Here is a 16,821-nt window from a genome sequence, read left to right as displayed (position 1 = left end):
AATGGTATAACGGCTGCAGAAAGGCAGTTCGAGGGGGATCTGCCTTTGGAGGTAGTCTGGGCTGAAGTCAGAAATAGGAAAGGAGCAGTCACCTTGTTGGGTGTTTACTATAGGCCCCCCAATAGCAGCAGAGATGTGAAGAAACAGATTGGGAAACAGATTTTGGAAAGGTGCAGAAGACACAGGCTAGTAGTCATGGGCGATTTCAACTTCCCAAATATTGATTGGAAGCTCTTTAGATCAAGTAGATTGGACGGGGCGGTGTTTGTGCAGTGTGTCCGGGAAGCTTTTCTAACTCAGTATGTAGATTGTCCGACCAGAGGGGAGGCCATATTGGATTTGGTACTTGGTAACAAACCGGGACAAGTGATGGGCTTGTTAATGGGTGAGCATTTTGATGATGGTGACCACAATTCTGTGACTTTCACCTTAGTTATGGAGAGAGATAGGTGCGTGCAACAGGGTAGGTTTTACAATTGGGGGAAGGGTAAATACGATGCTGCAAGACAGGATCTGAGGAGCATAAATTGGGAGCATAGGCTATCAGGGAAGGATGTCGTTGAAATGTGGAACTTTTTCAAGGAACAGATACGACATGTCTTTGATATGTATGTACCTGTCAGGCAGGAAAGAGATGGTCGTGTGAGGAAACCTTGGTTGACGAGGGAGGTTGAATGTCTTGTAAGGAGGAAGAAGGAGGCTTACATAAGGTTGAGGAAACAAGGTTCAGACAGAGCGTTGGAGGGATACAAGATAGCCAGGAGGAGGCTGAAGAAAAGTATTAGGAGAGCTAAGAGAGTGCATGAAAAATCTTTGGCGGGTAGGATCAAGGATAACCCCAAAGCGTTTTATGCGTATGTGAGAAACATGAGAATGACGAGAACGGGGGTAGGTCCGATCAAGGACAGTAGTGGGAGACTGTGTATTGAGTCGGAAGAGATAGGAGAGGTCTTGAATGAGTACTTTTCTTCAGTATTTACAAATGAGAGGGACTGTATTGTTGAAGAGGAGAGTGTGAAATGGACTGGTAAGCTAGAGGAGATACTTGTTAGGAAGGAAGATGTGTTGGGCATTTTGAAAAACTTGAGGATAGACAAGTCCCCCCAGGCCTGACGGGATCTATCCTAGGATTATGTGGGAAGCAAGAGAGGAAAGTGCAGAACCGTTGGCAATGATCTTTTTGTCTTCACTGTCAATGGGGGTGGTGCCAGGGGACTGGAGAGTGGGAGATGTTGTGCCCCTGTTCAAAAAAGGGAACACGGATAACCCTGGGAATTACAGGCCAGTTAGTCTTACTTCGGTGGTAGGCAAAGTAATGGAAAGGGTACTGAGGGATAGGATTTATGAGTATCTGGAAAGACATTGCTTGATTAGGGACAGCCAGCACGGATTTGTGAAGGGTGGGTCTTGCCTTACAAGTCTTATTGAATTCTTTGAGGAGGTGACCAAGCATGTGGATGAGGGTAGAGCAGTGGGTGTAGTGTACATGGATTTTAGTCAAGCATTTGATAAGATTCCCCGTGGTAGGCTTATGCGGAAAGTCAGGAGGCATGGGATAGTGGGAAGTTTGGCCAGTTGGATAGAGAACTGGCTAACTGGTCGAAGTCAGAGAGTGGTGGTAGATGGTAAATATTCAACCTGGAGCCAGTTACAAGTGGATTTCCGCAGGGATCAGTTCTGGGTCCTCTGCTATTTGTAATTTTTATTAATGACTTGGAAGAGGGAGTCGAAGGGTGGGTCAGTAAATTTGCAGACGATACGAAGATAGGTGGAGTTGTGGATAGTGAGGAGGGCTGTTGTTGGCTGCAAAGGGACTTAGATATGATGCAGAGCTGCGCTGAGGAGTGGCAGATGGAGTTCAACCCTGTCAAGTGTGAGGTTGTCCATTTTGGAAGGACAAATAAGAATGCGGAATACAGGGTTAACGGTAGGGTTCTTATTAAGGTGGAGAAGCAGAGGGATCTTGGGGTCTATGTTCAGAGATCTTTGAAAGTTGCCACTCAGGTGGATAGAGCTTGTAAGAAGGCCTATGGTGTATTAACGTTCATTAGCAGAGGGATTGAATTCAAGAGTCGTGAGGTGATGTTGCAGCTGTATAGGACCTTGGTAAGGGCACATTTGGAGTACTGTATGCAGTTCTGGTCACCTCATTTTAGGAAAGATGTGGAAGCTTTGGAGAGGGTGCAGAGGAGATTTACCAGGATGTTGCCTGGAATGGAGAATAGGTCGTATGAGGATAGGTTGAGAGTGCTAGGCCTTTTCTCATTGGAACGGCGAAGGATGAGGGGTGACTTGATAGAGGTTTATAAGATGATCAGGGGAATAGATAGACAGTCAGAGACTTTTCCCCCGGGTACAACAGAGTGTTACAAGGGGACGTACATTTAAGCTGAAGGGTGGAAGGTATAGGGGGGATGTCAGGGGTAGGTTCTATACCCAGAGAGTGGTGGGGGCATGGAATGCGCTGCCTGTGGGAGTGGCAGAGTTAGAATCATTGGTGACCTTTAAGCGGCAATTGGATGGGTACATGGATGGGTGTTTAAGCTAGGACAAATGTTCGGCACAACATCATGGGCTGAAGGGCCTGTTCTGTGCTGTATTGTTCTATGTTCTCTGTTCTATAGTATACATTATATTCAAGATGCAGACTCACCAGTGCCCTGTGTAACTAAAGTAGAACTTGCTTATTTTGTAATCAGATCCCCATGCAATAAATTATTCTGATCATGTTTTTCCTATTTCCTTTCTCTACCTGCATGCTCGAGTTTGTGGTTCATGTCCGAGAACACTCAGATCGCTCTACATCTCAGAGTTTTGCAATCTCTCACCACTCAAATAATATGCTTCTTGTCCATTTTTCCTGCCAATGTGGACTATTTTATTTTCCCATATTTGCCAGGTCCATGGTCACTCACTTAACCGACCTTTGTATGAAGACAAAATATTAAGCACACTGAAAAATTGATACAAACACCGAACGCTAGAGAAACTCAGCAAATCTGCTCGCGTCTGTGGAGAGAGGAATAGAGTCAATGTTGTGAGTCTGGTATGATGACTTCAAAACAGCATACTTTTTGTAGCCTCATTATACTCTTTTCACTACATCTCTGACTTCATGACAACCTACATTTGTTATAGACAAGACCGTATATTAAGAAGGTCGCCTAGACTGTAACGTTTTCTTATTTTAAAGGTAAATGCAAGGTGCTTTGTTCCAGATACAATTTGATTGGTTGCACTACTCAACATGAAGTAAAATGTAATTTATTCAAACATTATCATTAAAATACAACAAAAGAAAGAATAAAGAAAAGAATTGACTTAGCTGTATTGGAATGCTTAACAAAATAACTGGTAGAGTAACTATTACTAACAGTTCCAATATAGGAACATTCCATGGACACCAGTGTCGACAAAAGGCAAATTCAGAAAGCAGATTGTCTCACATGCATTTCTCCAATCCAGGAGGAAAAAACATCAAAAGACAATTTTGACAGAGAGAGAACTCCAGTTTTCAGGTGTACTGAAGAAAGAAGTGGCAGCTTTTTCTCAACCACAGCAGCTTCTGCCACTGAAAAATCTAAAACTCCTGGTTCGATGAGTGGGGGCTTGACCAAACCCATTCAGGCTGCTTATATTGTTCCAAAAAAGCCTTAAATGTTTCACAAGTTGTTTTTCTTCTCATAGACTGCTTGACACCTGTCCCCCAATCTTTCTTGAAAAAGAAACCAGACAAAACACACCTCTTAAAGCTACAAAGAGAGAAAGACCTTGGAGTGCTGGTGTATAGCTCCTTGAAAGTGGGGTTGCAGGTAGATAGAATAGAGAAGAAGGCGTTTGGTATGCTTTCCTTTATTGGCTAGAGTATTGAGTGCAGGAGTCAGGAGGTCAAGTTGCGGCTGTACAGGATATTGGTTAGGCCACCGTTGGAATATTGCATGCAATTCTGGTCTCCTTCCTATCGGAAAGATGTTGTGAAACTTGAAAGAGTTCAGAAAAAATTTACAAGGATGTTGTCAGGGTTGGAGGATTTGAGCTACAGGGAGAGGCTGAACAGGCTGGGGCTGTTTTCCCTGGAGCGTCAGAGGCTGCGGGGTGACCTTATAGAGGTTTACAAAATTATGAGGGGCATGGATAGGATAAATAGACAAAGTCTGTTCCCTGGGGTCGGGGAGTCCAGAACTAGAGGCCATAGGTTTAGGGTGAGAGGGGAAAGATATTAAAGAGACCTAAGGGGCAACTTTTTCACACAGAGGGTGGTACGGGTATGGATTGAGCTGCCACAGGAAATGGTGGAGGCTAGTACAATTGCAACATTTAAGAGGCATTTGGTATATGAATAGGAAGGGTTTGGAGGGATATGGGTCGGGTGACGGTAGGTGGGACTAGATTGGGTTGGGATATCTGGTCGGCATGGATGGGTTGACCGAAGGGTCTGTTTCCGTGCTGTACATCTCTATGACTCTACAGTTTCATTATACATTCCTACCTCCCTGTTATCAGCAAATTTCACAACCAAACCATCCATCACTTCATTTAAATTTAAATGTAAATAAAATGTAAACAGTTATGGTCTGAACACCAAACTCTGGCACACCAGAAAAAGGACCCATTTATACCCACTTGTTGCTTTCCATTAGTCGGTTAATCTAATATCCATGTTAATGTTCTATCCCCTACACCACGAGGTTTTATTTTCTGCAATAACCTTTGATGTAGTATTTTATTAAATGACTTTTGGGAATCTAAGTGAACAGAATCATGCAGTACAAAACAGGCTCTTTAGCAGCCGACTCTTTACCGCCGAGATGTAACTCAAAGCCTTCCCCTTTATCTGTAGCACGTTACTCCCTCACTGTACAAGAGGTACATTTCCGTGCAGGTGAACCGGGGAAAGTGTGAAATTGAAAATAGCTGGATGGCTCTTTCACATGCACGGCGTTCTCTGCTATAAGTTTCCATCAGTCAGTAGTGCCGGGGTTTGGCGAGGATCAGGCAGGTCTACAAAAAACAGCTGCCAGCTCTCGGGTTCGCGCAGAGGCAGCAGCTTGCGTGGACCCTGTGCTGGACCGTGTTCATAATTCAGCAGTCAGTTTAGTATTGATTCGGGATGTTGGGGCTGGATTTTCTGCAGGACTGAGCCGCTTCACTTATTTACAGTGCGGCTGCTAATTCTGTGAAAGGACGCAAAGAAAAAAGCATTTCACAAGGCGTAGGTCACCTTTAGCTTCACATCATCTGTAGAAATTGCGGCAGGATGTCTTTTAAGGTAAAGATATTTGATTCAGACTATCCCCGGGTCGTAGACGATTGCGGTGAAGCAAACTATTAAAAAAAATACAGGAATGTAGAGCTATTTTGTTTAAAAAATTATCCTGGGTGAAATGAGATCAGATGTGGAGCCATTTCATTGTGTGTAACCTTGTCTTGCACATTTTACACTGTAATTGAGGAATAGCGAATTTTCTCCCAAAGGTCTGAACAGCCAATGTAACCCAATGTGTTCTTATGGAGAGCCGCGCGCACATCCTGCAGATATCAGGAGAAAATCAATTTATAATCTTTTAATTGGAAAAATACACTGCGTAAAGCTTTTGCAACCAGTTGGCCGATGTTCCAGTTTCCTTCATTTTTCCAGTCTGATTACTTATAGTTGTGTCTCCAAAGAAAAGGTTGATAAATGCAAGAGGCAGAAAGGAACAGAATATTATCCTGACAGGGTGAGATGTAATTTGGTGGAAGGTTTTTTTCTGGGATATGAATTAGCAGGGCGGATTGGCCTGTTTATGCCATGCACAATCAGTGCAATTTTGTGTGGATCACGTGAGAGGGTGGAACAGGAGGTAAATTGATTGAGTTGGCTCCAAGATGACATATCAAAAACTGGAAAAAAATCCACTATTAACTACAGATTTTTGATTGTATTTGTAGACCCTGCTGTTGCTGTGGAAGGATTGGGAGTTGGGATTATTCCTCCTTAGATACAGCGTAATTATTGGATAGCATGTTTTGGAAGCTTTTTTATTCATTTGTGGGACATGCATGTTGCTGGCTGACCAGCATTTATTGTCTATCCCTATTTGCCCTTGAGAAGGTGGGGGGGAGTGTCTTCTTGAACCGCTGCAGTCCATATGCTGTGGGTTGACACATTAGGGAGGGAATTCCAGGATTTTGACCCAGTGACACTGAAGAGATGGCGATATACTTCCAAGTCAGGATAATGAGTGGCTTGGAGGGGAACATGCAGGTGGTGTCCCCAAGCATCTGCAGCCTTTGTCCTTTTAGATGGAAGTCCAGTTGAATTTCAGATCAATGGTAACTCCCAGGATGTTGATAGTGGGTGATTCAGTGATGGTAATGTCAAGGGGCAGTGGTTAGATTTTCTCTTATTGGAGATGGTCATTGCCTGGCATTTCTGTGGCACAAATGTTACTTGTCACTTGTCAGCCCAAGCCTGGATATTGTCCAGATCTTGTTGTATTTGAACACGGACTGTTTCAGTATCTGTGGAGTAATAAATGGTGCTGAATATTATGCAATCATTGGTGAATATCCCCACTTCTGACTTCATGGTAGAATGAAAATGATTGAGGCCTATGTATAAATGGGTCATTTTCTGGTTGACAAGATATAACAACTGGTATGCTGCAGAGCTTGGTATTGAGACTGCAACTGTTTACAATTTATTTAAATAGCTTGGCTGAAGATGGAAATGAGATGATTGACCTACGACAACCACAACCACCTTCCTATGTACTAGGTCTGACTCCAACCAGCAAAGAGCTTGCCCCTGATTCCCATTGATTCCAGTTTTGCTAGGGTTCCTTGATGCCACACTCTGTTGAATGCAGCTTTGACATCAAGGTCTGTCACTCTCCCCTCCCCTCTGGAATCCAGCTCTTTTGTCCATGCTTGAACGAAAGCTGTAATGAGGTCAGGAGCTGTGTGGCCCTGGCAGAAACGAAAGTGGGTGTGACTGAGCAAATTATTACCGAACAGTTACTGCTTGATAGCACTGGCAATCAGAGGCAGTATTCTGGTCATTCAACTATACAAAGATCTGTCCAGTTAACTTCACTTCTTTTACTGCACCCTCTCCATCAGACCCACTCTTTCTCTAAAACTTGTATTCTTCACAAATATTTATCCAATTCTCTTTCCAAAGCTCACTAATGACAAAAGAGAAAGCCTCTTACTGATGTTCACTTGACAATACAAAGTAAGCCATGCAAATATGAAAACTTCAGAGCTAAAGTAAAAAAAAGGAAATAAAGGAAAATAACCTTCTAGAAACAATTATTCAGGATAGTATTAGTATTCACATAGAAAAAGATGGGTTGTTTAGGAAAAGCCATAATGGGTTTTAAAAGGGAAATCATGTTTAACTAACTTATTGAGTTTCTTCAAGAGGTAATAGAAAGGGCCAATGAAGGTAATACTAATAATGTGATGTACATGGAGGTCCAAAGGACATTCAGTACAGTGCCATACATCAGACTTGTGAGAAAAGTTTTATAATGCATTGAATGAAAGGAACAGAAGCAACTTGGATATAATATTAGGCGAGTGATAGGAAACAGACTGATGGCAAGTGAAAAAAAAGTGAAATGTTGCAGATGCTGAAAATCTGAGACAAACAGAGAATTCCTGTGAAACTCAGCAGGTCTGGCAGCATCTGTGGAGAGAAAAACAGAATTAATATTGAGTCTGGTATGATTTGAGTTCTGAAGAAGAATCCTATGGGACTTGAGTTTCTCCAGCATTATCCATTGTTGTTAATGGTTAATGTACATTTTTCAGACTGGAGAAAAGTTTGTAATGGTGTTCCACAGCAGCCAGTGTTATGACTCAGACTTTACCTAGCAGACTTAAATGCTTGAGATCTTGGTGTGCAGAGGACAATGTCAAAGTTTGCAGATGATGCAAAATTTGGAAGCATCATAAACTGTGAGGAGGATTTGTAGAACTCCAAAAGGACATTGATGAGTTGGTGGCATGGGTAGATCGGTGACAGATGAGGTTCAATGGAGAGAAGTGTGAGCTGATGCACTTTGGTAGGAAGAACATGAACCTTGTAAAAAAAAGTACAATTTTAAAGGTGCAGGTGCATCGAGAACACAAGAACTAGAAGTGGGAGTAGATAATTCAACCCCTTGAGCCTGCTTCATCTTTTGAGATGGTCATGACTGATCTCATTTGATTTGAGTTGATTTATTATTATTTGAATTGAATTTATTGTCACGTGTACTGAGGCACAGTGAAAAGCTTTGTCTTGTGAGCAATGCAGACAGATCACAGAGTTAAGTAGCATAGATAGTAAATAATACATAAACAGCGGCAAAAACAAAAACACAGGTACAGGCGAATGTTAAGAGATAGAATACTGAATGGACTCAAACAACAATAGGGTAGAAATTGTTTCGAAACTGGCTGGTGCATGTGTTCAGGCTTCTGTACCTTCTCCCCAATGGTAGAGGTTGTAGAAAAACATTGCCAGGGTGAGATGGATCTTTGAGAATGCTGGTGGCCTTTCCTTGACAGCGGGCCTGGTAGATGAATCCTATAGATTGGAGGTTGGCCTTTGTGATTGTCCAGGCTGAGTTCACCACTCTCTGCAATCACCTCTGATCTTGAATGGTACAGTTGCCACACCAGGCAGTGATCCATCCAGACAAAATGCTCTCAATGGCACACCTATAAAAGTTGGCAAGGGTATTTGCCGTCATGGCAAATTTCCTCAACTGCCTGAGGAAGAAGAGACATTATTGGGCCTTTGTAACCAGTGCATCCACATGAAGAGTCCAAGAAAGCTTGTTGTGGATGACTATTCCCAGGAGCTTGACACTCTCCACTCGTTCCACCTCTGTGCTGTTAATGTGTAGAGGGGGCATGAGTAACATCCCACCATATTTGTTACATGTACTGAGGTAAGTGAAAAGTATTGTTTTACATGTTAACCAGACCAATCATACCTTCCATAAGTACATCAAGATACTGCGTTAGAATGCAGAATATAGTGTTACAGCTACAGAGAAGGTCAGGAAAAGATCAATTCTAATATATGAAAAGTCCGATCATAAGTCTGATAACATCTTGGCCTTAATGCCACTTTCCTGCACATTTCCATATGACCCTTCAATTCATTACTAATTAAAAATCTGTTTGTCTCCTCCTTAAATTATTCAGTGTCCTGGTGACCACTGCATTCTAGGGCAGTGAATTCCACAGATTTACAAATACTGAGAGAAAAGTAATTCCTCCTAATCTCTGTTTCAAATCTGCCACCACCTACCCTAAAATCATAGAATCGTAAAATCTCTACAGTGTGCAAACAGGCCCTTCGGCCCAACAAGCCCACACTGACCCTGTGAAGAGTAAACAACCCAGACCTATTCCCCCTCCCCTATATTTGCTCCCGACTAATGCACCTAACCCACACATCCCCAAACACTATGGGGAATTTAGCATGGCCAATTCACCTAACCTGCACGTTTTGGACTGCGGGAGGGAACCAGAGCACCCGGAGGAAACCCACACAGACATTGGAGAATGTGCAAACTCCACACAGACAGTCGCTTGAGGCTGGTCTCATTCTAGATTGCCCCATATGGGGAAACATCCTCTCTGCATCTTTTATCTGGCTTTTATATCTCAATTAGATGCTTCCAGTTCTTCTAAACCCTACTGGGTATTTCTGAAGATAGGTAGGCCACCAATATTCATTTCAAATCCAATAACTCCCACATTACCTATGTCTTCTCACACCCTGCTTACGGTAGGGACTCCAATCCATGTTCCCAAATCCTCCATCTCTGTCACATCTGTTCTGAATATGCCACCTTGTCAGGGAGCTTCAGACCTGTCCACCTTTTTCCTCAACCAAAGATTCCCTGCCATTGTGGTTGACAGGACCTTAGTCATGTCAATATATTTCCTGCACTTCTGCCCTCACCGCTCCCCTTTCCAAATACAAACTGGACCTCACCTTTCACCTCACCAGCCTCTATAACCAAAGGATCGTAAGCCACCATTTCCTCCACCTCCAGTGGAACACTTATTCCTGACATGTATTCCCCTCCCCTCTCTTGTCAGAATTCGACAGGGACCATTCGCTTTGTGACACTCTGGATCACTCCTCCACACTCAACACCTCCGTTCATCCCTATGGAAATTTCTCATGCAATCATAGAATGTGCAACCCCATGCCACTTATTCCCTTCCACCACCCCCCCCCCCCGCCCCCCCCCTCCCCACTCCCACTCCTTGCTATCCAAGGCTCCAGATACTTGAAAGTGAACTAGTGATTTGCCACTTCACTCAATCTAATGTACTGTATTCGCCGGTCACAGTGTGTCTCCTCTGCATTGGGTGACATACTAGAGACTTGGTGACCATTTTGCCGAGCACCTATCTTCTCTCTGTTGAAATCAGCCTGCCACTTCAACACAGCACTGTGTTCCCATGCCAACATTTCTGTCTTGGGCTTGCTGCAGTGCTCCAGTGAGGCTCATCACAAACTGGTGAAACCGCACCTCATCATCCGCTTGGATACAGAACAGCCGTAAGAATTCAATATCAAATTTAATAATTTTAAAGCATGAACAATTCCTTCAATGTTTATTAGCCACCTCCACACCACAGATTCTACCACGACAGAGTAGCTTTTAGCACAGCCAACTATTTTCACCCACTCATAGCCCCCATTATCATCTATTTAGCTTCTGTTCTTCCTGGCTTAATACCAACAATCTCTTTCCTGCCTACCTTTTTCTCAGGTGTATTCTTGGTGCTTCCAAGCCATTTTTTTCATCATTACTTCCTGTGGAACTTGGAGAATTGTGACATATGTCATTTGTTAGTATTGGGGAAGACACGGCTTTACTGATTGATGGCCATAAAATCTTAGAAAATAGGAGCAAGGCTAGGCCATTCAGCCCTTCAAGCCTGCTTCGCCATTCGTTATGATCATGGCTGATCATCCAACTCAATAGTCTGTTCTTGATTTTCATCGCTTTGATCCCTTTAGCTGCAAGTGCTATAGCCAACCTCCTTCTTAAAATGTTTTGGCCACGATTCTGGTTGTGAATTCCACAGGCTCACTTCTCCCAAGCTGAAGAAATTATTTCTTCATCTCAGTCCTAATGTTCTACCCCATATCCTTAAACTGTGACCCCTGCTTCTGGACTATCCATTCTTCCTGAATCTAACCTGTCTGATAACTGTTAGGATTCCATGGGTTTCTATCAGAATACGCCTCATTTGTCTGAATTTCAACAAATATAATCCTAACTGATTTAACCATTCCCCTACATCAATCCTGCCATCCCAGGAGCCAGTCTGGTAAACTTCCACTGCCCTCCCTCCATAGCAAGAACATCCTTCCTCAGATAAGAAGATCAAAACTACACGCAATTCTCTAGGTGTGGTCTCACCAAGGCCATTTATAATAACAGCAAGAGATCCTGTACTCAAATCCTGTCTCTAGGAAGGCCAACATACCATTTGCCTTCTTGACCACTTGCTGTACCTGCATTTTACCTTCAGGGACTGATGCACGAGGACTCCTGTTCCAGTCTCACAATTTATAGCCATTCAGAGTACAATGCATCTTCCTGTTTTTTTCTCCCAACATGGATAACTTCACTTTATCCACATTGTGCTACATCTACCATGGATTTGCCCACTCAGTCATCTTCTCCAAGTCACCGTGGGCGGCACAGTGGCACAGTGGTTAGCACTGCTGCCTCACAGCGCCAGAAACCCGGGTTCAGTTCCCACCTCAGGCGACTGTCTGTGTGGAGTTTGCACATTCTCCCCGTGTCTGCGTGGGCTTCCTCCGGGTGCTCCAGTTTCCTCTCACAATCCAAAAAATGTGCGGGTTAGGTGAATTGGCCATGCTAAATTGCCTATAGTGTTAGGTGAAGGGGTAAATGTAGGGGGGGGGGGTGGGTTGTGCTTCGGCGGGTCGGTGTGGACTTGTTGGGCCAAAGGGCCTGTTTCTAAACTGTAAGTAATCTAGTCTAACAATGAAGCATCTCTGCATCCTTCTTCCAGCTAACCCTCCCACCCAGGTTTGAGTCAGCTGCAAATTCGGAGATATGCATTTAGGTTCCTCATCTAAATCATTAATTTATATCGTGAATTGCTGGGGTCCTTGCACTAATCACTGAGGTACCCCACTGGTCACTGCCTACTATTTGGAAAAAGACTATTTATTCCCTCTGTTTGCTTCTTGTTTGCCAACCAATTTTCTATCTGTCTCAATACGTTACTCCAATCCCATGTATTTTAATTTTAGACACTAATCACTTTGATAAAACTTAATTGACAGCCTTCTGAAAGTTCAACTAGATCACATATACTGGCTTCCCCTCTATGAATTACACCTTTGAAGAATTTCAGTAGCTTCGTCAAGAATGATTTCCTTTCATAAATCCATTCTGATACTGTCCAAATCTGGCATTCTTTTCCATATTAAATCTTTTTAAATTAATTTGAACATTTTCCCTCCTATAGATGTCGGGCTAACTGGTCTATAATTCCTGTTTCATAGAGATGTACAGCACGGAAACATACCCTTCGGTCCAACCCGTCCATGCCGACCAGATATCCCAACCCAGTCTAGTCCCACCTGCCAGCACCCGGCCCATATCCCTCCAAACCCTTCATAGTCATATCCCCATCCAAATGCCTCTTAAATGTTGCAATTGTACCAGCCTCCACCATTTCCTCTGGCAGCTCATTCCATACCCGCACCACCCTCTGTGTGAAAAAGTTGCCCCTTAGGTCTCTTTTATATCTTTCCTCTCTCACCCTAAACCTATCCCCTCTAGGTCTGGACTCCCCGACCCCAGGGAAAAGATTTTGTCTATTTATCCTATCCATGCCCCTCATAATTTTGTAAACCTCTATAAGGTCACCCCTCAGCCTCTGATGCTCCAGGGAAAACAGCCCCAGCCTGTTCAGCATCTCCCTATAGCTCAAATCCTCCAACCCTGGCAACATCCTTGTAAATCTTTTCTGAACTCTTTCAAGTTTCACAACATCTTCCCGATAGAAAGATGACCAGAATTGCACATAGTATTCCAAAAGTGGCCTAACCAATGTCCTGTACAGCTGCAACATGACCTCCCAACTCCTGTACTCAATACTCTGACCAATAAAGGAAAGCATGCCAAACGCCTTCTTCACTATCCTATCTACCCGTGACTCCACTTTCATTTTTTTTCTCCCTGCCTCCCTTTTTAAATAGAAAGGTTACGTTTCGCTACCGTCCAATTTGTAGGAACTGTTCCAGACTCTTCAGAATCTTTAGAGGTGACCACCACTAATTCAAGGCCACTTTCTCAAATACAGTGGGATGTCGATTATCAGGCCCTGTGGACTTACCTGCCTCTAATCCCATCAATTTCCCTACTTTCCATGCGAAAAGAGATCAAAAGTTCCTTGACCAAGGGTCTCAACAACAAAACCAATTTTTTGCATTCACTTGGGGGATGTGGGCATCGATGACTGGACCAGCATTTATTGCCTATCCTCATTTGACCTTGTGAAGGTGGTAGTAAGTCACCTTTTTGAACTGCTGTAGTCCATACGGAAACAGACCCTTTGGTCCAACCCGTCCATGCCGATCAGATATCCCAACCCAATCTAGTCCCACCTGCCAGCACCCAGCCCATATCCCTCCAAACCCTTCATAGTCATATCCCCATCCAAATGCCTCTTAAATGTTGTAATTGTACCAGCCTCCAGCACTTCCTCTGGCAGCTCATTCCATACGCGTACCACCCTCTGTGTGAAAAAGTTGCCCCTTAGGTCTCTTTTATATCTTTCCCCTCAATGTCCTTAGGGAGGCAGTTCCAGGATTTTGACTCAGTGATACTGAAGGAACAGTGATATATTTCCAAGTCAGAATGGTGAGCAGCTTGGAGGGGAACTTGCAGGTGATGGTGTTCCCACGTATCATAGAACATACGACATAGAACATTACAGTGCAGTACAGGCCCTTCGGCCCTTGATGTTGCATCGACCTGTGAAATTAATCTGTTGCCCATCTAACCTACACCATTCCATTATTTTCCGTATGTATGGCCAATGCCCATTTAAATGCCCTTAAGTTCGGTGAGTTTACTGTTACAGGCAGGCTGTTCCTTGCCCCTACAACTCTCTGAGTGAAGAAACCACCCCGATATCTGTCCTAAATCTATCAGCCCTCAATGTAAAGCTATGTCATTGTTAGCCTTCACCATCTGGGGAAAAAGGCTCTCACTGTCCAATCTATCCAACCCTCTGATTATCTTATACATCTCGATTAGGTCACCTCTCAATCTTCTTCTCTCCATTGAAAATAGCCTTAGTTCCCTTCGACTTACCTTGTAAGACCTTCCCTCCATACCAGGCAACATTCCAGTAAATCTCCTCAACCCTGTCCAAAGCTTCCACATCCTTCATACAATGCGGTGACCAGAACTGCACGCAATACTCTAGGTGTGGCCTTGCTAGTCTCTTGTACATGACCTCGTGGCTCCGAAACTCATAACTCCTACCAATAAATGCTAAAACACCATATGTCTTCTTAACAACCCTGTCAACCTGGTGGCAACTTTCAGGGTTTTATGCACCAGTTCTCTCTGTTCATCTATGCTGCCAAGAATTATACCATTAGCCCAGAACTCCGCATTCCTGTTATTTCTTCCAAAGTGAACTACCTCAGATTTTTCGCATTAAACTCCATTTCCCACTTCTCAGCCCAGCTCTGCATCTTATCCATGTCCCTCTGTAACCCACAACATCCTTCGGTACTATCCACATCGCTGCCTACCTTCATGTCATCCACAGATTTACTAACCCAACCTTCTACATCCAGATCATTAATTAAAAATGACAAACAGCAGTGGCCCCAAAACAGATCCTTGTGGCACACTACTGGTAACTGAGCTCCAGAATGAACATTTTCCATCTACCACTACCCTCTGTCTTCTTTCAGCTAGACAATTTCTGATCCAAACCGCTAAATCACCTTCAATCCCAAAACTTCATATTTTATGCAAAAGCCTACCATGTGGAACCTTATCAAAAACCTTATTGAAGTCCATAATCACCGCATTAACCACTTTACCTTCATCCACCTGTTGTGTCACCTTCTCGAAGAACTCAATAAGGTTAGTGAAACATGACCTACCCTATTCACTATCCCTAATCAATTTATTCCTTTCCAGATGATTATAAATCCTATCTCTTGTAACCTTTTCCAATACTTTACCCACAACCAAAGTAAGGCTCACTGGCCTTAAACAAGGAAACAACATTTTCTATCCTCCCGTCTTCTGGCACTACTCCTGTCAACAATCATGACATAAAGATCGAAGCCAAAGGCTCTGCAATCTCCTCCCTGGCCTCCCAGAGAACCCAAGGATAAATCCCATTCGGCCCAGGGGTCTTATCTATTTTCAGGTCTTCCAAAATTGCTAAAACCTCCTCTTTGTCAACCTCAATCCCATCTAATCCTGTAACCTGTATCTCCGTATTCTCACTAACATTACCTTTTTCCAATGTGAATACTGACGAAAAGTGTTCCTTAAGCGCTTCCCCATGTCCTCAGATTCCACACACAACTTTCTACTACTGTCTTTGATTGGCTCTAATCTTACTCTAGTCATTCTTTTATTCCTAATATACCTATAGAAAGCTTTAAGGTTTTCCTTGATCCTATCCATCAACAACTTCTCATGTCCCCTCCTGGCTCTTCTTAGCCCTCTCTTTAGATCTTTTCTGGCTAACTTATAACTCTCAAACCCCCTAACTGAGCCTTCACGCCTCATCATCACATAAGCCTTCTTCTTCCTTGTGACAAGAGTTTCAACTTCTTTAGTAAAGCATGGCTCCCTCTTTCAACAACTATCTCCCTGCCTGATAGGTAGATACTTATCTAGAACCCGCAGTAGCTGTTCCTTGAATAAGCTCCACATTTCAAGTGAGTCTCCATCCCCTGCAGTTTTCTTCCCTATCCTATGCATCCTAAATCTTGCCTAAGCACATCATAACTGCTTTTCCCCCAGTTATACCTCTTTCCCTGTGGTATATACCTATCCCTGCCCATTGCTATTGTAAACATAACAGAATTATGGTCACTATTGCCAAAGTACTCACCTACCTCCAAATCTACACCTGGCTGGGTTAATTCCCCTGTACCAAATCCAATATAGCATCACCCCTTGTTGACCTGTCTACATATTGTCAGAAAACTCTCCTGCACACATTGAACAGAAACTGACCCATCTAACTATTATAGTATTCCCAGTCAATATTGGGGAAGTTAAGGTCCCCCATAACTACCCTGTTACTTTCGTTCCTATAGAGAATCATCTTTGCTATCCTTTCCTCTACACCCCTGGAACAATTCAGAGGCCAGTAGAAAATTCCCAACAGGGTGACCTCCTTTCCTATTTCTAACCTCAGCCCAAACGACCTCAGTACCTCAGTGGGTGAGTTGTCAAACGTTCTCTCAGCTGCTGTAATACTACCCTTGATCAATAATGCCCCCTCCCTCCCCCCCTACCCCCCCCCCCCCCACCTTTTACCATCGTCTCTCTTCTTGCTGAAGCATCGAAATTCCGGAATCTGCAACTATTCCTGTCCCTCCTCTAGCCATGTCTCTGAAATGGCCACAACATTGAAATCCCAAGTACCAACCCACGCTGCAAGTTCATCTACCTTCTTTGATGCCAGGAGCATCCGGAATTACACGCATTTCCAACCCAATACCCTGATTGCCCGTGTTGTCTCGTGACCTTGTAAACCTATCCCTGATCTCATTGCCCT

At 43.6% G+C, this 16,821-nt stretch overlaps 1 protein-coding gene across 3 annotated transcripts in view; it reads left to right on the top strand.

The window, feature by feature from the left end:
• Positions 1-16,821, top strand: part of ankrd29 (ankyrin repeat domain 29) — a 99,332-nt gene that overhangs the window by 9,803 nt on the left and 72,708 nt on the right. The window contains exon 1 of one of the 3 annotated variants that reach the window (XM_072569674.1): positions 4,873-5,269. The exons of 1 other annotated variant lie outside the window; for it this stretch is intronic. In XM_072569674.1, the coding sequence (XP_072425775.1) occupies positions 5,258-5,269 (12 nt within the window). In that variant the 5' untranslated portion in view covers positions 4,873-5,257. Of the gene's footprint in view, positions 1-4,872; positions 5,270-16,821 lie in introns of those variants that run through there. One more of the 3 variants, XM_072569676.1, reaches the window with a different exon arrangement.

This window comes from Chiloscyllium punctatum, chromosome 5 (genome assembly GCF_047496795.1).
Source record: "Chiloscyllium punctatum isolate Juve2018m chromosome 5, sChiPun1.3, whole genome shotgun sequence".
NCBI classification, from domain to species: Eukaryota; Metazoa; Chordata; class Chondrichthyes; order Orectolobiformes; family Hemiscylliidae; genus Chiloscyllium; species Chiloscyllium punctatum.
Note: the sequence above shows the minus strand (reverse complement) of the source record. Positions and strands in the feature narration are given on the sequence as shown.